The following is a 22873-nucleotide window of genomic DNA, read 5'->3' as shown; positions in this document are numbered from 1 at the left end:
CTCCAGTTTTATGTGTGGCCTCAAACGCACCGTTCACTACAACTCACACTGTCCTCCCCCCTTCTCCTCCTCCTCCTCCTCCTCCCCCACTTTGGTCTCTGGTTCTAATCTGTCGTTGCCTTTTACACATTGGCAAGAAAAGAAACAAGAAAAACTAAAAAAACTAAATCAAACCTTTTTGTCCTTCGTCGGACTAAAAACTGTTTCCTGTTGTTTGCCCCTCCCCCTTTCCCTTACCCCCTCCCTCCCTCCCCCCTCTCCCCCCCTCAGCAGCAGCAGTCTACATGGAGGAACAACAGGAAGCGTCCGTTGTCTTGTAATAATGCTACATCTTTTTTTTGCTTCTCAAACGGAGAGAGGGACAGAAACAAGACACTTGACATCATCATCATCATCTTCATCATCATCATCATTTTCATCATCATCATCATCATCATCATCATCATCATCATTATCATCATCATCTCCTCTCGCATTTACCACAAACAGAAAAGAAAAAACGTCGGGAGAAAACAAAAAGAAGGAGAACAAACATCTGAGACATGAAAACGACTCCAGAACAAAAAAACAAAAAAAAAGTGGTAGAAAAAAAAAAAAAACTCGTTTCCATGGGAATGTTTCGTTTGTTTCGCTTTCGTTGTCATTCGTGTGTTTTGTTTTGTTTGTTTGAGTTTCTGGTGAAGAGTCTGAGCTGGAGTTTAGGTAGCAGCGCGGTCAACCTGAAACTCTGAAGTTGCCTACTCCGTTTCCTTCCTTCTTTCCTTCCTTCCTTCATTGCTTCCTTCGCTTCCTTCTGTCGCGTTTATGTTTTTGTTATGGTTTTTTTCACATTCACAAACATTTAAAACTTCCTTGTGCAAATCAAGCAGTCTTTAGAAAGAATGCCCTCCGAAATTGTTCTTGTAAAAATATATATAACTCCAAGGTGGCTGATGTGTGTGTTGCAGCAAAGTGTTTTTACTTTGTTTCTCTTATCGATCTGACGGGTTTGATCCTGTACGTCGTCAACCACAACGTTGGTTTGTCGTCTTGTCTCTGTGTGTGTGGGGGGGTGTGTGTGTGGGGGCTTCATCTGCGTCCAGAGGAGGGCATCATCATGTGTGCGTAGACGGGGAAGGCCAGGCGGACGTTGAGCGAGTCGTTGTGCTGCACCAGCGAGGTCTGGTGGTAGTGCAGCACCAGGTCCTTCAGGCTGCTGTACAGGTTGTACGGCTCCGCGAAGCCGAAGCCGCGCGGCGTGCTGTAGATCACGCAGTGCTTCACCTCGCCCTCAACCCTGACGGAGGAGGAGAAGGACACAGCACTGGTTAGTAGAGTTTTAACATTTACAGTAGTTTTTCAGTCTGCTTTTTTTTATTTTTTTTATCTCAGTTTAGTTTTAGTGAGTTCAACAAGTGATGAAACAGTTTAGTTTAGTTTTTAGTTTTGAGGAGTTGACTAGTTTTTATTTAGTCTTAGTTGTAGTTGTTCAGGTTTTAGGAGAAAGCCTCTGTCAGACCTCTGAAGATGAACTTTTCCCCTTTTAGTTGCATCCATCCCATAATGTTCCCATCAGTCCTCATCAGGTTCCATTCACTTTTATCTACCTGTTGTCCCATCTCTAAGAAAACTACAACTAAGCTGATGTTATCTGACTCTACTTTACTGCATTTTAGCATCGAGACCTGGAAGTTGGATTTAGTTAAAAAAAACAAACATAGAAAACAGAAAAAATGTTTTTTAATTTTTTTTAATTTCAGTTTACTACATAATCTTTTCACTGCCAGTCTTAGTTTTAGTTAAGTATAACCCTGGAGGAGACATGGTGGGCGTGGGGGCCAGCCAGGTCACATAGAGTTGAGACAGTGAGGAGACAAACTGCTCTGATTGGTTCTGACGACATGGGAACAGGAAGTCGTTAGAAACTCTGGACTCATTGATTAACTCTACGAGTGGAAACACAATCGACTCGTTTCACTGACGAATCACTGAGAGGACGTTTCTGATTTAAGGAGGAATTTCTCAGAGGGAACTTGAACCATTAAGTTGTTTTGTTTTGGGGTTTTTTTTATCCAAAATGACACAACAGGAAGTGGAAACTGAAGCTCAAGCGTAAATTCTCCAATAGCAGCCCTGACTTTTATTTGCTTCACCTGCCGAACTGACCCGGTTTCATTACATTTGATTTATTTTTTCATTTATTCACATATTCACTATTTAAAAAACCAAGTGTAAAAACATTAGACTTTGCATTTCCACTCCAGTCATCACATGACCCACATCACATGATATTTAAGATGGCGTCTACGTGTATCTCTCATGTCTGACGAAGAGCCACTTTTGCTCGAAACGTTACGTCTTGTCTTAATAATAAATGGACTGCATATTGGAGCCCTGTGGTGTGTGAGCCGTTCTATTTTCTTTTTAACTTTTGTATGTTTTCAGCTAAGCACCCGCCCAAAGTTTTTTGGCATTTGGCTTTTTTCTTTTTGATTTGCGCATTTCCATTATGTGAAAGCTGAAGAGCTTTTTGAGAGGCACAAAGAATACAGTAACACATGTAACAAATAATTCAACACATTTTACACTAAGACTAACCCTTTGTATTAGCTTATATTAGATATATAGGACAGGTTTTTATCTTGTGTTGAGTAGATGTGTGACTCACATGACGGAGCAGGCGTAGCAGCCCTTCTTGCTGCTCTCCCGGATCAAGAAGGCTCCGTCCGGTTTCCCTAGCAACAGCTCCTCGGCCTGAATCCGGTTCAAGTCGCCCACGAACCAGCTCTTCTCGTCGTAGTGAGGAAGGTTCTCGTCTTCCTCGGTCACAAAGTAGCCTCTGCACCGGAGAGAGAGAGAGAGAGAGAGAGAGAGACAGAGAGAGAGAGGTAGAGGATGAGCAGGGGCCAGACCAGACCAGACCGTCGTCATGGCGTCCAGCTGCAGCTCAGACTGAAACTCACTCGTCTGTGTTGTCGTTCTTGATCCCCAGCCAGTCGTTGATTCGTTTCTGTCGAACTCCTTTGTGATTGAGCCAGCTGGAGAGAGAGAGAGAGGGAGAGGAGCCAATCAGAACCATCGTCATGTCAGGATGTTTAGCAGATTATCTGACTGGTATTGATAATACAGTACATCAAGATTCAAAAAGACACTAAAGAAAGAAGTTACAGCTGTTATTAATTATATTTTGAGTAACTTTTAATAAACCAGGTTTTTTTTTAAAGGTTTTTCATCCTATTGTTTGTACTAATTATAAGGGATTGTTGTTGATAGTGTGTATTTGTGTAGTTTGACTTAATTATTTGATTATTTTTGATCGTCTTGTGATTTAAAGTTGTTAAAACGGACCACATGCACATAAAAGCAAATGAACAAATACCGATCAAACTCATCAAATACACAATCCAACAACTCCACAACGCTCTGGTGGACAAGTTGTGAGCTGCACATTCACCACGCTATGAGATAATAACACAACGTTACCAGACAGAGTTGTTTTAGAGGGAAATACAGAGACTGCTTGATGAAAAACTGTCCCTGAAGGCAACGTGCATCAGTGGTTTTGCATGAATTTCCCTCTAAAACAACTCTGTGTGGTAACGTTGTGTTATTATCTCATAGCGTGGTGAATGTGCAGCTCACAACTTGTCCACCAGAGCGTTGTGGAGTTGTTGGATTGTGTATTTGATGAGTTTGATGAGGGAAACCAAAAAAAATCCCATGAGCCTCCGTAGCGTAGCTCTGAGCAGCTCACGGCTCTGCTCCGCCGTTCTAAAAACAGCTTGCACCGACAATTAAAGGTAACGAACCTACTGCTATGACTATAGGGATTATGGCAATGGGACAATTTTACAAAATGTTGAACTATCCTTTAAGGACCGGTCTGATCAGTGTAGTTTCTGGTGGTCCTGCTTTGTGGTTTTAAGCTCCGCCCCCCCCGTAGCTACTTACACGAGGTACTGGTCCCTGATCTTGCGCAGCTGGATGAGGTCGGGCTTCAGGCTGTTCATCTTCTTGTCCGTCTCGCGGTTGTCCATGGCCTGCGTCTTCAGGTCCGCCTCCAGCCGCTGCTTGCTGTCGTGGATCTCCCCGAGCCGAGACTTGAGCTTCTCGTAGTTCATCATGATCCTCTCGATCTCCTTGTCGTTGCCCTCGCGGCGGAAGCGCTCGATGTAGTCTTTGCTGTAGCGCTCCTGGGTGTGGCACTGCTCCTCGAAGATCTTGATGGTCTCGTTGAAGGCCTCGATGGCCGTGCGCTTCATCTGGATCTCCTGAGAGGAGGAGGAGGAGGAGGAGGAGGAAGAGGAGGAGAGAGTGAGTGGACGGAGGAGACGCCTGGACCTCAGGGTGTGTGTGTGTGTGTGTGTTGTTCTAGTCTAATAGACATTAAAATGTTTTCATTAAGTTTTAATTATGAAAAAACAAACAACAATCAGTGTCAGAACCTTCAGCTCAACTCTGTACATGAGAGAGAGAGAGAGAAGGAAAGAAAAAACAGAGAAAGAAAAAATGAAAGAAAGGAAGGATGAAAAGAAAGAAAGGAGGAAGGAAGGAAAGAGAGAAAAGAAAGAAGGAAGGAAAGAGAAAAGAAAGAAAGGAAGTAAGAAAGAAAGGAGGAAGGAAGGAAGGAAGGAAAGACAGAGAAAAGAAAGAAGGAATGAAGGAGAAAAGAAAGAAAGGAAGACAGCAAGAAAGAAAGAAAGGAGGAAGGAAGGAAAGAGAAAAGGAAGGAAGGAAGACAGCAAGAAAAAAAGAAAGAAACGAGCAAGGAAGGAAAGACAGAAAAAGAAAGAAGGAAGGAGAAAAGAAAGAAAGGAAGACAGAAAGAAAAAAGAAACAAAGAAAGAAAGGAAGTACTGTAAGACAGCAAGAAAGAAAAAAAGAAAGAAAGGAGGAAGCAAGAGAAGACAGAGAAAAGTAGGAATGAAGGAAGACAGCAAGAAAAAAAAGAAAGAAAGAAGGAAAGATGAAAAGAAAGAAAGAAGGAAAGATGAAAAGAAAGAAAGAAAGAAAGAAAGAAAGAAAGAAAGAAAGAAAGAAAGAAAGGAGGAAGGAAAGACAGAGAAAAGAAAGAAGGAAGGAAAGAGAAAAGAAAGAAAGAAAGAAAGAAAGAAAGAAAGAAAGAAAGAAAGAAAGAAGGAAGGAAGACAGAAAGAAAGAAAGAAAGAAAGAAAGAAAGAAAGAAAGAAAGAAAGAAAGAAAGAAAGAAAGAAAGAAAGAAAGAAAGAAAGAAGAGAGTGTGTGTACCTGTGAGGTCTTGGTGTACTCCTCGTACAGCCGGTCGTACTCTTTGCTCTTCTCCTGGTACTGGTTGTGATATTCCTGCAGCTTCTTCCCGACAGCGTCGATGTTGTCTTCCTTCACCAGCTGGTCCTGAGCCCGGACGAGACAACAACAGCGTTAGGAACTAACACAACTCTTTTATTTACATCAAAACGTTACTGTTTCCCCCGTTATGACGCCGTTATCGACTGTTACTGACAATAAAATGCAGCGTTTCTCAGCGAGTGAAGTGAATCTGCAACAGAACGGGTCCCAGAGCGGGAAAATCTGATGATTAAAGGGTAACTTCCAAATTTTGCCCCTAAAATTTGAGACAGTGCAAGTAAATGCATGTGCAACCAGTACATTTTGCTGAGGTTTTTTGTTTGTTTTGTTTGTTTTTTAAACTCAAAGAATCTATAATCTGTCATTCCAGGTGTCAGGTCAAGGTTTGTGAGGATCATGGATGAAAAGGAAATGTTAATATTTGCTTTGCAAGTCGATTTGCGCCCCTAAAATTTTTAAGCTAGGAGCCATTTTGCTCCTGGTAAAAGTAAAGGTTAGTATTTAGAGGTAAATGCAGAGACTGCTTGATGAAAAACTGTCCCTGAAGGCAACGTGCATCAGCGGTTTTGCATGAATTTACCTCTAAAACAACTCTGTGTGGTAACGTTCTGTTATTATCTCATAGCGTGGTGAATGTGCAGCTCACAACTTGTCCACCAGAGCGTTGTGGAGTTGTTGGATTGTGTATTTGATGAGTTTGATGATGGGAAACCAAGAAATCCCATAATGAGCCTCCGTAGCGTAGCTCTGAGCAGCTCACGGCTCTGCTCCGCCGTTCTAAAAATAGCTTGCACCGACAATTAAAGGTAACGAACCTACTGCTATGACTATAGGGATTATGGTGATGGGCCAATTTGACAAAACGTTGAAGTATCCCTTTAAATCAAGCCAGAACAACCTGACAGTGTGTGTGTGTGTGTGTGTGTGTGTGTGTGTGTACCTGCTGGAAGCGGGAGATGGGGTACATGAGCTTGACGTCCAGCTTGGTGTTGTACTGAGCCAGAGACTCGTGTCGGTAGTGGCTGATGAGCTCCACCACCGAGCCGAACGTCAGAGGGTCCGAGAAGCCGTACTTCCCGTCGCGGTGGTAGATCTTTATCAGCTTGTTGTTCCCGCCTTTCCTGGAGAGGGAGGGAGAGAGGGAGAGAGGGAGAAATTAACACACACTTAATACATAAAACAAATATACATACAGAAAACACATACTTGATACATACAGTACAAACAAAACATCCAAGACGAACACCTCACATACATTACCAGCTCCTACATTGAATCACTACACAACAAGGATGCCAAGACCCAATTTACAGATATATTAATGGTCAAAATTACGGTGTAGCTGCCAAATAAATGCAGTAGTGACCGGTGTAGCTGCCAAATAAATGCAGTAGTGACCGGTGTAGCTACCAAATAAATGCAAGTAGTGACCGGTGTAGCTACCAAATAAATGCAAGTAGTGACCGGTGTAGCTACCAAATAAATGCAGTAGTGACCGGTGTAGCTGCCAAATAATTGCAGTAGTGACCGGTGTAGCTGCCAAATAAATGCAGTAGTGACCGGTGTAGCTGCCAAATAAATGCAGTAGTGACCGGTGTAGCTGCCAAATAATTGCAGTAGTGACCGGTGTAGCTGCCAAATAAATGCAGTAGTGACCGGTGTAGCTGCCAAATAAATGCAGTAGTGACCGGTGTAGCTACCAAATAAATGCAAGTAGTGACCGGTGTAGCTACCAAATAAATGCAAGTAGTGACCGGTGTAGCTACCAAATAAATGCAAGTAGTGACCGGTGTAGCTACCAAATAAATGCAGTAGTGACCGGTGTAGCTGCCAAATAAATGCAGTAGTGACCGGTGTAGCTACCAAATAAATGCAGTAGTGACCGGTGTAGCTGTGTAGCTACCAAATAAATGCAGTTGTGACCGGTGTAGCTACCAAATAAATGCAGTAGTGACCGGTGTAGCTGCCAAATAAATGCAGTAGTGACCGGTGTAGCTGTGTAGCTACCAAATAAATGCAGTTGTGACCGGTGTAGCTGCCAAATAAATGCAGTAGTGACCGGTGTAGCTGCCAAATAAATGCAGTAGTGACCGGTGTAGCTGTGTAGCTACCAAATAAATGCAGTTGTGACCGGTGTAGCTGTGTAGCTCCCAAATAAATGCAGTAGTGACCGGTGTAGCTACCAAATAAATGCAAGTAGTGACCGGTGTAAATTTCCTAACAAGCGTTATAAACTGACCACAGACTCTGGATAGCGAGGCTAATTTCCGTTAGCCTGTCTATGGTGTTCTACATTATACGTTAGCATTAAGCTAGCGGACTTTATGCTTAGTTGTGAGTGGCTGTGTGTGTTTGCTGATTGGCAGCTGATTGGTCAGTGAGTATGTGTACCTCAGAGTGAGTGTGTGTGTGTACCTCAGAGTGAGTGTGTAGTCTCCCTGCATCTTGGTGGAGGCGTCCCGCACCAGGAAGGTCCCGTCAGGCATGTCTCTGAGTTTATCATTCACCTCCTCCCTGAAGGAGACGGAGCGAGAGAGAGAGGGAGAGGGATGAGGTCACTGTCTGTGTGTGTCTAGTAGATGTATTGATCATGTGACTGAAGCTGTTCACTCTCTACATTGATACAGATTACAACAAGAAGAGTTTCTGGGGACATGATGAAGCTTTACTTCCTTCCTTTTGTCTTTTCTTTCTTTCCTTCATCCTCTCCTAACTTCCTTACTTCTGTCTTTACTCTTTCTTTCCTCTTTCTTTCTTCCTTTCCTTCATCCTCTCTTTCTTTAATTCCTTCCTTCTGTCTTTCCTTCCTTCCTTTCTTTCTTCTTTCCTTCCTTCCTTCTTTCTTTCTTTCTCTCTTCCTTTCTTTCTTTGTTTCTTCTTTCTTTCTTTCTTTCTTTTTTTCTTTCTTCCTTCCCTTCTTTCTTTTTTCTTTTTTTTTTTTTTTCCTTCTGTCTTTCCACTTTCTTTCTTCTTTTCCTTCATCCTCTCTTTCTTTCTTTCCTTCCTTCTTCCTGTCTTTGCTTCCTTCCTTCTGTCTTTTTTTCTTTCCTTCTTTCTTTCCTCCATCCTCTCTTTCCTTCATCCTCTTTTTCCTTCCTTCCTTCTGTCTTTCCTTCTTTCTGTCTTTCTTTCCCTCTTCCTTTCCTTCCATCTTTCCTTCCTCCCTTCTGTTTTTCTGTCTTTCACAATAAAGTGAGGGACCAACTGATGCAGTTTTTTCTTTCTTTGAGTTTGTATGATGTCTTTGTGTCACTTCCTTTAAGCTGTATACTGATTTGACCCTTCAGAGCCACCGTAGCTCACCTGGATATGTCTCCCCAGTACCACTCGGCCTCCTGCAGCGACGCTCCGGCCCCTCCCCCGTCCTTGGCACCACTGTTCCCGCCTCCTCCTCCTCCTCCTCCTCCTCCGACCCCGACAGACGAAGAGGAGGAGGACGAGGTCGTTGTCTGCTGGGGCTTCGCCGGCTTCGGAGGAAGAGCTGGAAGAGACAGAGAGGAGAGAAGAGAAGAGGAGAGGAGAAGAGACGTTAGGACTCGACTGAGCACAAACAGTCGGAGCAAAAAAATTAATTAACTTCATTGTCGAGACGTGTGAACGAGCTCCGTATGTAAATATCTGCAGCTACAGAATCTGTTTCTGTATCTGCAACACGTTGGCAAGCGCGTTATTAATCACAGTGACAAACACGGCTAGGCCATACATCATCACAGTAATTACTCTGTCTGTCACACACACACACACACACACACAGACACAGACACACACACACACACACACACACACACACACACACACACACACACAGAGACACATAAACACAGTCTTCTTGTGCCGACGCTCTGTTTTCCCACAGTTTTCTCCTGTGTTTGAACTCATCTTCCCTCTGAGTTCGTCTCATTATCATCATTAATGCTAATAATGTGATTTTTAATTCATGGTTCGTCCTCAAAATCAAAACTGCTGTTTTAATTTCACCAATAACTGTCAAGACTTTCATTATTTAATCATTATTTGTAGCTCAGAGTAATTAATTTAAGAGTTTTGTATCTCTGCATTTTATTTTGAAATAGTCTGCGTGACTTCCGCTGTATTTTGGCAGAGGCACATGGCCCATTTGATTGATATACAGTATATTAAAAAAGTCTATGTTTTGTTTAAAGTAAAAGGTATTGTAAAAAGTAAAAAATAGCTATTTAAAAGTTATAATTTCATGAATATTATCATATAACCTGTTATATTTGGTTAATCATTTCAGGTTTATGACCTGTGGTCATTTTGTAATAAAAATAAAAGACGACCAATAGGACAAAACACGAGTTATAGCGTCAGTGTGCTTCCTGTCAAGCCTTTTCGGAGGGATGAGAATTTAAAAATCCAAACAATAACCAATAATAATCAATAACAGATTAAAAAAAAATGGCCAACTTTGCAGAAACTTCAGCTTTAAGTGTGTAAACCTGGTTCACACACACACACACACACACACACACACACACACACACACACACACACACACACACACACACACACACACACACACACACACACACACACACACACACACACACACACACACACACACACACACACAGCAGCAGCAGACCATGGTTTACAGGTCTCCAGTCACATCTGGATACAGTTTGAAGAACAGAGGTGTAATTACTAGAGAGCTCCTACATCACAGTCAACCATCACACACACACACACACACACACACACACACCATCACACACACACACACACACACACACACACACACACACACACACACACACACACACACACACACACACACACACGCTGCACTGTAAAAAGTGACAGGCGGTTAAAGGGTTAACGGTGACCAGCTGCACAGAATAACATGATGATATCAATATTCACTCTGATCCATCAGCTTCTTCAGTGTCTATTAATCGCTTCATTTAAAATGTCTTGAAATTAGAAAATAAAATGGAAATGATATAAAAATCATGAACAGAAGTCAACATCGACTTCTAAAACAGAAGTTAAAATGAACTTTTCAGGTCTTTGTTTATGTTTTTCCTTCCTTCTTTATTTGTTGCTGTCTTACTTCCTTCCTTTCTTTTCTCTTTCCTTCCTTCCTCCTTCCTTTCTTTCTTGCTGTCTTCCTTTCTTTATTTTCTCCTTTTTTCCTTCTTTTTTTCTCTCTTTCCTTCCTTCCTGCTTTCTTTCTTGCCGTCTTCCTTTCTTTCTTTTCTGTCTTTCCTTCCTTCCTGCTTTCTTTCTTGCCGTCTTCCTTTCTTTCTTCTCTCCTTCCTTCCTTCTTTCTTTTCTCTGTCTTTTCTTCCTTCCTTCCTTCTTTCTTGCTGTTTTCCCTTCTTTCTTTCTTTCTTTCTTTCTTTCTTTCTTTCTTTCTCTGTTTTCTCTTTCCTTCCTTCCTTTCTTCCTTCCTTCCAACTCCTACAGAGTTGAGCTGAAGGTTCTGACACTGATTGTTGTTTGTTTTTCATAATTAAAACTTAATGAAAATATGTTAATGTCCATTAGACAAAAACTACACACACACACACACACACCTGTTTAACCCTCTGATCAGTGTGTGTGTGTGTGTGTGTGTGTTGTTCACTTCCTGCTGACGAGCCGTCGTCACAACACACACACACACACACACACACACACACACACACACACACACACTGGACAAACACACACAGTCCAGAGGAATGTACGGAGGCAGCTCGTCTTCCTCTCCCTCCTCTTTGTTCTCCTCCACCCTCCTCTACCTCTCATCACTTTTTCCTCTCCCACTCTCCCCTCCTCCCTCCCCCCTTCTCTCTCCCTCCTCCCCCTCCCCTCTCTCACGTCACCATGGCAGCCAGTTGCCACGGCCAAAAACTGTCATTCTGCAGCTGCACTGTTCCCCTCCGTCAGCACTTTACACACTCTCACACACACTCATACACACACTTATATACACACACACGTGTACATGCACATGTGCACACACTCACACACAAGCACACATGCACACACGCACACACACATACAGTTGTGGAAATTCACTTTATATTTTAATAGAAACTTTTGCAGCAGTAAACAGAAGAGTGAAGAAAGTTAAAGAGAAAAACTCAACAGTGTCTGTGTGTGTGTGTGTGTGTGTGTGTGTGTGTGTGTGTGTGTGTGTGTGTGTGTGTGTGTGTGTGTGTGTGTGTGTGTGTGTGTGTATGTGTGTGTGTGTGTGTGTGTGTGTGTGTGTATGTATCTGTGTGTGTGTGTGTGTGTGTGTATCTGTGTATGTGTGTGTGTGTGTGTGTTACACCTGGACCACACAAAGGACACAGCAGCATCACACAGGACAATAGGTCCGTCACCGCGGCTGCAGCATCACAGTCACCACTGATTCAAACTCATCAGATCTTTATTGAATCTGCTGCTTAAACCACATTAATGAACAAAGCCACAAGATAAACAACTAAAAGTTCTGCACACACACACACACACACACACGTGCACGCACACACACACACACACACACACACACACACGCACACACGTCCTTTGTTGCAAAGCTCCATTGACAAACTTGAGGCGTTAAATAACAAATAAAAACCCTCCTCTGACGCTGGCATCAATACTTCTGATCTGGTTTTTATTTATTCATTTATTTTTTTGTGTATCTCATCATTTATTTTTAAAAACATCTGTCCATCTCCGTGACAACCGTCCGTCCACATCCACACAAAGAAGAGAAGAGGAGGAGGACGTGAAGAACTGGTCATGTGACTCCAGCGTAGTGACACAAATCTGAGGAAACATCACGAGCAACTACAGCGAAGCAGCGACGTGAACAAAGGCGACCGTCAGTGCAACCCCCCCCCCCTCCTCCTCCTCCTCCTCCTCCCTCCCCCTCAGCAGACAAAGGAGCAGCGCTCTGCCACACACACACACACATACACACACAGAGCGATATCACTTGTCATCACACACACATGCAGAAACACACACACTCTCCTGAACAATGACCATTAGCACCAACTGACACACACATGCGTGCACACACACATGCATGCACACAAAGCAGCAGTGTGAGTCTCACATCCCATCCAGCTTTAACAACATGAACAGAAACGGCACGTGCACGCTCCAGCTCCAGCTGATCGTCACATGCAGCCAGGCAACAACAAAGATCTTCGCTGCAACAGGACGAGTTCCCACTCTGCAGCGATAATAAAAACTCCACAAAGAGAAACGGCTGCTGTTTCCACAACAACAGCTGCTGCTGCTGCACATCTGGATCACATCAGGACCTGCATGCATGCACCAGAGTGTGTGCATGTGTATGTGTGTGCATTTGCAGCATGTGGGTGTGTTTGATTGTCTTACACACACACACACACACACACACACATGGAGACAGCTGACAGCTCCAGGTTTCTCTGACACTCACTATACAACCATTATTTTAAAGAAAATCAAAGTGACAACATGTGGAAACAGCTGCACACGTGTTGCGTTGACACTTTCTGAGTGTTGGAGCTCAACAACTACACAACAACAACTATAACTACAACTACACAAGAGCATCAGGGAAACAACACACACACACACACACACACACACACACACACACACACACACACACACACACAGACATACACACTGTGCAGGCTTTAGGTCATGTGCCGTGAACTGAATGATGACAGAGGACAGAGCTGCAGTGACAGGACAGAGGAGGAGAGGGGGAAGAAAGGAAGAAAGAAAAAGAAGATAAAAGTGTAAATAATAATGTAAATAGATGGATGCAAACTGGAGGGAAGAAGATAGGAAGGAAGAAAAGAAAAGAAAAGAAAAGAAGGAGACAAAGAGAAGAAGGAAAAGAAGGAGAAGAGCAGATCTGTCCGGTTCAGTCTCTTACCGTCCTCGAACATGGTGCTCTCCGTTAACTGCATGGCTGCCACTCGTCTCTCAGCTGTTTCCCTCCTCCCTCCTTCTCTTTCTCTCTCCCTTACTCTCCCTCACTCTCCACTCTCTCTCCACTCGCTCTCTCTCTCTCCTCCTCCTCTACCTCCTCCTCCACTGTGGCCGCCTCCTCCCTCTCTCCTGCTCTCCGCGCTCCGTCGGACTGAAGACAAGAGCGAGCGAGGCTGATCCTAAAAAAGACGAGCACGACGCTCTAACTAATCCCTGCACGGAGGCACGCCCCCTCAGCCAATCAGGAGGCAGGAGGGAAGGAGGGGGGGAGGAGAAGGAGGAGGAGGGGGTTAGACCTCACAAGAGAAAGAAAGAAAGAAAGAGAGGAGGAAGGTGGAGTTACAGTGCAGCAGCAGCATCAGTGTTAACCCTCCTGTTGTCCACCTGGGTTAGGATGGATGGAAGGAAGGAAGGAAGGAAGGAAGGTAGGAGGGAGGGAAGGAAGGAAAGAAGGGAGGAAGGACAAAGGGAAAGATGGGAGGAAAGAAGGAAGGGAAAAACGAAGGAAAGATAGATGGAGGGAGGGAACAGATTGGGTCAAACAGGAAGGAAGAAGGAAGGACAAAGGGAAGGAAGGAAGGAAGGAAGGAAGGAAGGAAGGAAGGAAGGAAGGAAGGAAGAAAGGAAGGAAGGAAGGAAGGAAGGAAGGAACTAAGGAAGGAAGGAAGGAAGGAAGGAAGGAAGGAAGGAAGGAAGGAAGGAAGGAAGGGGAAAAGGATTGTGGAAAGAAGGAAGAGAAAAGGAAAAATAGAAAGAAAGATGGAGGGAACAGATCAGGTCAACTGGGTCAAAAAGGAAGGAAGAAGAAATAAGGATGAAGGGAAGGAAAGAAGGAAGGAAGGAAGGAAGGAAGGAAAGAAAGAAAGATGGAGAGAGGAAACAAATTAGGTCAGGGAAGGAAGAAGGAAGGAAGAAGGGAAAGAAGGGAGGAAAGAAGGAAGGGAAAAGGAAGGAAAGAAAGATGGAGGGTCAATTGGATCAAAAGAGGAAGGAAGAAGTGAGGACGAAGGGAAGGAAGGAAGGAATGAAGGAATGAAGGAAGGAAGGAAGGAAGGAAGGAAGGAAGGAAGGAAGGAAGGAAGGAAGGAAGGAAGGAAGGAAGGAAGGAAGGAAGGAAGGACGAAGGAAGGAAGGAAGGAAGGAAGGAAGGAAGGAAGGAAGGAAGGAAGGAAGGAAGGAAGGATGGATGGATGGAGGAAGGGAACAGGAGGGTTAAATCAACAGGTCGCAGCTCAGTGTGTGTGTGTGTGTGTCACAGCAGCTGAACTCATGTTAATATAAAACAACAACAACTACAAAAAAAACATCCAGGAATCAAATCTGAGTCTCCGTGACAACAGATGCGTCTCCACGACAACGATGCCCCTCCTCCTCCTTCTATCTGATCTGATGACTTCAGTGACATCACCACCACCACAGCCACCTGTCAATCAAACCTCTGCACCGTCTCTACGCTGCTTCCTGCTGCTCTGCCTCTGGATTAGTCACATCATTCATATTATTGGATATTGATTATTGATTATTGATAACTGAACTGCATGAAGGGGAAGGAGAACAGGGCCGTGTGCAGAGCAGCGACGTCTCACTCCTCTGCTTCTCTGCAGCTCCTGTTGCATAACGAAGCAGCAGCAGAGAGAGAACAAAGAAAAAAAAGTTGCACGGGAATCAAACACAGAGATCGTTCGTGTCATCAGTGAAGGGAAGGCGGCGCCGTTTGCTGTTTTCACGCTAGAACAAAGTCGTGTCCAGCTGCGACGACGTGCACAATGCACATACCAAACACTACAACACAACACACACACTCCTCTAACGGTGACGATGCCTCGGTGGTTTTCCATTGAAAGATGAGACTCATCATTAACACACACACACACACTAAGTTGCCCGTGGAAACGCTGGCGTTGCCCTCCTCCCCTGGGGGAGAAGAGGGGAGGGGGGGGGGGGGGATGTGGTGCCACTCCACCTGTGCTAATCACCCTGCACACAAAGGCTACACACACACACACACACACACGGACAGACGGCCACTCTAACCGTCACTGAGCCGCTCACGTTTCAATTCCACTGTAATAAATATTATAATGAACATCTGCAGGATGCTCTTTCTTTCTTTCTTTCTTTCTCTCTCTCTCTCCTTCTCTCTCCCTCCATCCCTCCATCTTTGCCTCTCATAGCTTCACACAGATGAACTGTCAGGTGTCAGACAAAGACTCACACACTCACACTCCCCTCTCTCTCCCTCCCGCTGCATGATGATGATGATGATGATGAGACAAAGACATGCAGAGAAGCTGTCAGTGATGTAACCGATGACTGGTGAGTTTGCACACACACACACACACACACACACACACACACACACACACACACACACACACGCAAACAGACACACACACACATAGATGTTTAAAATGCAGGTAATATCTAAGACGAGTGAAAGCAGCAGAGTGATGATCTCAACTTTTCACACCAAACTCCTGACACACACGTTCACTCTGACACACATTTCCATATTATAATATTATAATCAGGTCAGTGTATATTTGTAAATGATAAATTTGTTCTTAAACATTTTATCTGGATAAAAAAAGAAAAAAAATTAAATAAAAAGGTTAAAAAATAAAAAACCAAAACACTTGACTGAGTTAACCAGCGCTCTGTCTCATGTAGAAGCTTTAGAAGAGTCAGTGACTCTGAGCAGAAGTCAAGGTCCAGAGGCTGAACCACACCGACACAGAGCACAAAGTGTGTGTGCATGTGTGTGTGTGTGTGGTGTACATGCATGTGTGTGTGTGTGTGTGTGTGTGTGTGACATCATCATAAGCATCGACCACTGAGTCCATTCAGGAGAAGAAAGAACAGAAAAGAGAAGGTGTAAAAGTTCAACTGAAGCTGCTGCTGCAGAACGACTTCAATGATAAACCTGACGACACCGAGAGGACGCACAACTCAACCTGAGGGAGTGTGTGTCTGTGTTGTGTGTCTTTCTGTGTTGTGTGTCTGTGTTGTGTGTGTGTCTGTGTGCACACTGTGCCACAGCTGATACACAATAATAAAAACACAGTGACTTCATACAGTAAGACATCTGAATGGACAGATGGAGAGAGAAGAGAGAGAACAGAGGAGAGAATAAATGGAGGAGGAGGAGGAGGAGGAGGAGGAGGAGGGGGGTCAAATGACAGTGGCACAATTGCTGAGGAATAAATGAATGAATGAATGAATGAATGAATGAAGCAGCGTATTCAGACAGTTGGAGTCATAAAGGAAACACAAAGAATTAGAGAGTTATAGCTGCGTGTCACTGACGGCCGTTATGGGGATAAAATGCTCCGGAGCTTTTTATTCTCATTACACCCTCACCCCCTCACCCTCTCTCACCCTCTCACCCTCTCTCCTCTCTCTGTCCGGGATGGAGCCGTTTGTATTTCAGAAAGTCAGTCAGTGGGTGTCAGATGTTTTATTTAGAAGAATAAAAAGCAGGAGGAGAAGAGAAGAGAAGAGAAGAGAAACGTGTCTGCAACTGTGATTTCAATAAGTCCGGCTGTGTTTAATGTCATGTTTCCTGTTCATTTCTCATGTGAAATCATTAGCAGATGTGCACAGAGAGCTGAGCTGCTGCTGAGCTGCTGCTGCTGCTGGTGGTGGTGGGTAGCCTACTTCATGATGGGACTGGGCTATTGTCTGGAGGAGGAAGAGCTGCTGCAGCTTCTGAGTCAAAACCAGAATAAATGACAATAGATAATAGATGGTTTCAGCTCAGGTTACTGTCATGAACTGACCTTTTTTTATTCTCACTGGTTTCTTATTTCTAATGTTTCTATATGGACCTCTGTTTGGGATGTGCCTTTAATAAAGTATCTATCTATCTATCTATCTATCTATCTATCTATCTATCTATCTATCTATCTATCTATCTATCTATCTATCTATCTATCTATCTGACACACAAAATGTCACTAAATCAAAGGTTTTTTATGGTTATTATTATGATTCAACTCCTCAGTTTTCCTGCTGCAAGACCAGAAACAAAGAATACAAATAAAGCTAATGTCAAACACACTAAAAAAGGGTTAAAAAAAATGTCTCCATGAATGAGCAGACAGACAGACAGGAGGGGGGAGTGTGGGGTTTTTCTTTTTTTCTTTTTTAGCAGCAGCAGCGAGATTTGCGCTTTTAAAAAAAACTTTCCCCCGATTTTTGAACGAGACCCTGAACACAACACCTCCTCCTCCTCTTCTTCCTCCTCTTCCTCCTCTCTTACCTGGCGGTTGGTCCATCTCCAGGTAAAATATGAGCTCAGTGGAGTAGGGCATCATCACCTCCCTCCAGTCTCCTCCGTCCTCCCCGGCCGTGTCCGCCGCGGTCCACACCGTGTTGTACATTAGTATTATAGAGGTGGTTTTACAAAATATTAAAAAAAGGACAAAAAAATCTTCCTCCACAGAGAAAAAAAAGCTTATATATAAAAAAAATAAAAAATAAAAGCCAGCGTAGCGTTTATAATAAACCCGTGAGGATCTATCTGTCTACTCTGAAGTCCTGGATCTGAATTCCTGCTTCAGACTGGAATAAATAGACGGAGCACCATAATAATAAAAACCTTAATAACTTCATGAAGGCTCTCTGTGTATATACATATATATATATACATACATACATATACATATATATATATATGTGTGTGTGTGGTATAGCGTCCTGGAGAGTAGAAACCAGCTCTACATCTCAGCTCCTCTCGCTCCGTCTCCTCCGCGGACACCGGCGGCTCGACAGCGGCATTTTAACAAGAAGAAGCAGGAGAAGAGGAGAAGAGGAGCTCCGACACCGAGGAGGAGGAGGCTGGACTGGACCATTCTGCTGCAGCACGCAGGGGTGCACGCAACAGTGACACAGATTTTTTTTAAAGAAAAGAAAAAAAGGAAAACACATATTTGAAATCCCAGAGAAAAACTCACAGGATGATGATCGGTGTTTTATAACTGGAAGAAGGTTTTATTTATTTGATGCTCTGTTTCTAACCGTGTTCATGTCGGATCGTGTCACCCCCCATCCTCTCTCCAACCCCAGACTCTCTCCGGCCAACCGGCCTGTCTGTATGCGCATGCGCAGAAGCGGTGAATTCTTTAAAAGCCAGTAGGGAAATGAGCAGAGACTCAGAGAGCAGAGCACAGAGCTGGAGGTTGAGTCCGGTCAATGAACTGTCCCAGACACATGAAGTTTACCTCTAAACTTTAGATAGGATGGATGGATGGATGGATGGATGGATGGATGGATGGATGGATGGATGGATGGATGGATGGATGGATAGATAGATAGATAGATAGATAGATAGATAGATAGATAGATAGATAGATAGATAGATAGATAGATAGATAGATAGATAGATATCTGCCATTCTATCTATAGCCTAAGTTTAACTATATTCATATTATATTATATAAACTTCAGATTGATAGATAGAACAATGGATAGAATAGAATAGAATATAATAGAATAAACTTTAATGTCCCACAGGGGAAATTTGTTGTGGACTCAGTGCATGGTAAAAAAGCTGCCTTAATATACATAAAATACATAAATGATATAGAACGATAGAACAATAGAAAGATAGGATGATAGATAGATTCTAGATAGGTAGCCTAGATGTTATTAAGTTATTATTATTTCAAATGTCATGTAAAGAAGTTTGGACATCCCAATAAATACTTAGTTCTTTGTTAAAAAATAATAATAAATCTTCTATTTATAGATAAAGGAGATGTAATTGTACATCCCACACAAAAACATCAATCTTTTAGTTTTTGCATAATAATATGATAAGAACTTCTATTCATATGTTAGTATTTCTAAATAAAGAACCATATATTTAATGGGGTGTCCAAATGTTGTCACATAACTGTATAGATGTATAATATACAATATATTACATTTGTTTGGGGCTGAAGGTTCCATCATTTACAATCATGTTGGAGTTGACCAATTAAAGTCCAAAGAGTTTATTTTTAAAAAGCTGCAGGTGGACGCTGCAGAGGACCACATCAACAGTTTTTAGTATTTATCGTATGTTTTCATCCATTTATTCCAAAGCAGACTTTCCTTTTTCTTTTCCAGAGAACACCTGAGTGGTTTTACATGTGTGGATGAACTTCCCGTGCCTCACACACAGACACGCTGGCGTCGCTTCATTTCCATACAGGTATGGAAATCAGCAGCTTGAGGCAGGGAGCTGAGTTATGTAATCCATCACTGTTCAATGAACACGCTGGGTTTAACTCATATCTGCAGGAGGAGAAGGCTGCTGAAATGATAAAAAACTAAAAACTAAATATTCATACTTTGAGCAAATCACAAAATAATAATTCAATAATTTATTCAAGGAGCAATTTTTCAAATACTCAAGTAGAGAAATAAAACACCTGAGGAGAAGGTCGACCCACAACGAGCCTCGGGGTCTGATGGCAAACACACAAAATAGGCTAATATCCGATTCCTCAACGATCGTCCTAAAACAACATCGGGTCAACGAGCCGGACTGCTGCTCCTTCAGGCGCCGTCTTGATCCGCCACTGAAAATAGTTCCCAACAAATCCAATATGTCCCTGTTCACGAAAATCCGCTCTGGCTAGCTTAGTGGTATAGAGCCAAGATGGCCGCTCCGTGCCGAACATCACACTGTTATTATGTCATTAAAGGGACAGTCCAACATTTGGTAGTCAGATCCTCCTCTCACCATAACCCCTATAGTCACAGCAGTAGGTTCATCACCTTTAATTATTGGTGCATGTTGTTTTTATTTATTTTTTTATTTTTATTTAAAGGTTTATTTGGAATGGGACCTCACATATTCATGAACATACAAAAAAAAAACAATGAATTGCTGTAAATATGTCAGATTTAGCTGGAAGCTAATTAATAATTTCCATTGCATTGCATCCATTTTGAGATCGGCGGGGCAGAGACGTGAGCTGCTCAGTGAACACAATGGAGGTGAACGGTACAGGTCCGCATTCCCTCATCAAACTCATCAAATACACAATCCAACAACTCCACAACGCTCTGGTGGACAAGTTGTGACCTGCACATTCACCACGCTATGAGATAATAACACAATGTTACCAGACAGAGTTGTTTTAGAGGGAAATGCAGCCGGAACTACTTTCCAGCTGCTGGGCGGAGGGATTTCAGAAGAGAAAGTAGTTCGTGCGTGGTGAATGTGCAGGTCACAACTTGTCCACCAGAGCGTTGTGGAGTTGTTGGATTGTGTATTTGATGAGGGACAGGGGACAACAATAGCTTGTCTGCAGGAGGATCCAAAGGGCTGCGTTCAAGACAACCAGATCAACCAGAACTCTGATTTTTCCGACCTCCTACTTGAAAAAGTGCATTTGAGCTCCCACTCGGGGAAAAAAATCTACCCCGACTTCTCCGAGAACCAGTCGTCTGATGTCACACAACAATCTGCACTCGGACAAAACCACAACCACCGTCAACAGTAAAGCATTAATTAAAATGCATTTTAAATGCCAAAATACATTAAAACGTTATGAAATATACAATATTTACTTACGGTTACAGAATACTGATAAATTAATGTTGTTATTTCTTTGATTTTAAATTATCTGTTTCATTATTTTAAAATGCTAAAATCGTTTTTGTTCCCTTTGTAATGTTTTAATGTCTTAGCTATGTGAAGCACTTTGAATGCAAAGTTTTTGGTTTTTCTGGCGTGGTGCGTCTCGAACACTTTGCTGGAAGTTGGAAATCTGAGTTTTTACTAACTGGGAGATTCCAGATTCCGAGTCGTCTCGAACGCAGCGTGAGAGCTGCAGACCGGGTGGAGACAGACTCAACACTGACGGTTTCTGTTTGCTCACGGTCCATATGAAAAACACAGGAAGTGGCAGCCACACACAACATCTCTGGCATCAACGGCTCGACTCTCAGACACACACATCACACAAGATTCAAGTCTCTTGTTCCGAGTTGATTTTCATATCGTAGCGACACAGAGACTGAACCACCTGCACTGTGCCCTTTAAAACAACAACACATTCAAACTAAAGCAGCTTTGTTCACATTTTAAAGCGACCGAGGGGAAATGAATTCTCTTTGATCGCTGCAGAGATGCATTCGTGGACCTGCAGTTTGTTTAGACGAGGAAGAGAAAAGGTGCGACGGACAGTGGTGGAGTATAAGCGCAGCTCCAGTAAATGATATGGAAGCTTAAACTATGAGCTTAGGGAGCTGCAAACATGTATTTAGGAGGCCTATAATACACAGGATTACTGCACACTCACATCCAAACACACACCTGCTGAGATGGATGCTGTGGATTTACAGGATTGTCTGTTTCCTCTTCTATAGTTTACAACGAGCTGCTGTGATCTACATGTTTTATATCAACACCAGGTCAGATGAGTCACAGAAACAGACACATGAACTCCTCGGGTCAGGACCAGTCTAGATTTAAACTGTAGGCTACATGTTCTGTTTAATACCATATACTTCATATTAGCTCCTGCTAGAAGGTCTTTATGTTTGATGCCATCGCTGCTATGTTTCATCTGTTATTATGAGCTGTTTACAATGTAAATTAATATGTAATCTATTATTCTAATGCATTTTTTACGTAATTGATTGCCTTTAACATCTGGCCTGGGAAAGCAGATGAAAATAAGCCTTATTGCTCACTTACAGTGTTTATACACTGTTGTATAGTGTTGCATTGTCCCTATTCAATAATTAAAATAATAAATAAAACCAATAAAACTGTATGTTACGTAAAGTTTCATTCTTTTATTTTGAAAAGTTGTTGGTCCAGACTTTAAATCGTATTGCTAAACTATTTATTCATAGTTGTGTGTCGATCTTAAAGGGAAAGTAGCATTTTTTTTAAAAGTGGGGTATGCATGATCTACAAATAGCCCCTAAGTACTTTAATTGCAGTAGAACACTCTCTGCACTCCTCCCGTTAGCAACGCCAGCCCATAATAGCCCTGCCCAGAGATTTACAACATACAGTGTTGTGAACAGACCCAAAGAAACGGCCTATTTTCACGGCCTAAAAGAGGTTTTACCTGAAAAAAAAAAAAACACAGTTCCATTGTTCACTATAATATAATTTTTTCCAGCCCATCAAAGTGCAGGAAAAACACAGTTTTTATTAGGACCTAACCAACTCAATTAAAGTACTTAGGGGCTATTTGTAGATCATACAACCCCACTTTAAAAAAAAATGCTACTATCCCTTTAATACTTAATTAGACAGTGAACTGTGATCATGGCACAAAGCTTCTGTGTAATAATAAAATGTAGTAACAGTAAAACTGTCAGTGACAGAAAGAACAATGGCCTCATGATGATGATGATGATGATGATGATGGTGCAGACCCAGACTGGTCCGGACCCCCCAGCCTGTCCTCCACATGCTAATCTCCTCCTAACAGCCTCATATCAATACGATACCTTCAGATGAGTGTGTGTGTGTGTGTGTGTGTGTGTGTGTGTGTGTGTGTGTGTGTGTCAGCGGCCACCAGTGATTCCAGCTGCTCCGTCTCTCTCTCCGTCTGACCCGTGTCCTACTTCAGGGAGGAACAATAAATGAAATGTCTGCTCCCCAATCTGCCATCTA

General features: G+C 42.8%; 1 protein-coding gene across 2 annotated transcripts in view; it reads right to left on the bottom strand.

The window, feature by feature from the left end:
* Positions 1–1068: 1068 nt before the first annotated feature.
* The window catches only part of pik3r3b (phosphoinositide-3-kinase, regulatory subunit 3b (gamma)), a gene marked incomplete at both ends in the record, with an annotated part of 183584 nt that continues 161779 nt past the window's right edge, over positions 1069–22873 (bottom strand). The window contains 9 exons of one of the 2 annotated variants that reach the window (XM_083969580.1): positions 1069–1276; positions 2648–2818; positions 2943–3017; positions 3931–4250; positions 5227–5352; positions 6248–6428; positions 7723–7821; positions 8611–8788; positions 17504–17720. In XM_083969580.1, the coding sequence (XP_083825706.1) occupies positions 1069–1276; positions 2648–2818; positions 2943–3017; positions 3931–4250; positions 5227–5352; positions 6248–6428; positions 7723–7821; positions 8611–8788; positions 17504–17624 (1479 nt within the window). Of the gene's footprint in view, positions 1277–2647; positions 2819–2942; positions 3018–3930; positions 4251–5226; positions 5353–6247; positions 6429–7722; positions 7822–8610; positions 8789–17503; positions 17721–22873 lie in introns of those variants that run through there. The other variant, XM_083969579.1, reaches the window with a different exon arrangement.

The sequence above is a fragment of the Trachurus trachurus genome (genome assembly GCF_905171665.1).
Source record: "Trachurus trachurus genome assembly, chromosome: 4".
Taxonomy (NCBI): Eukaryota; Metazoa; Chordata; class Actinopteri; order Carangiformes; family Carangidae; genus Trachurus; species Trachurus trachurus.
Note: the sequence above shows the minus strand (reverse complement) of the source record. Positions and strands in the feature narration are given on the sequence as shown.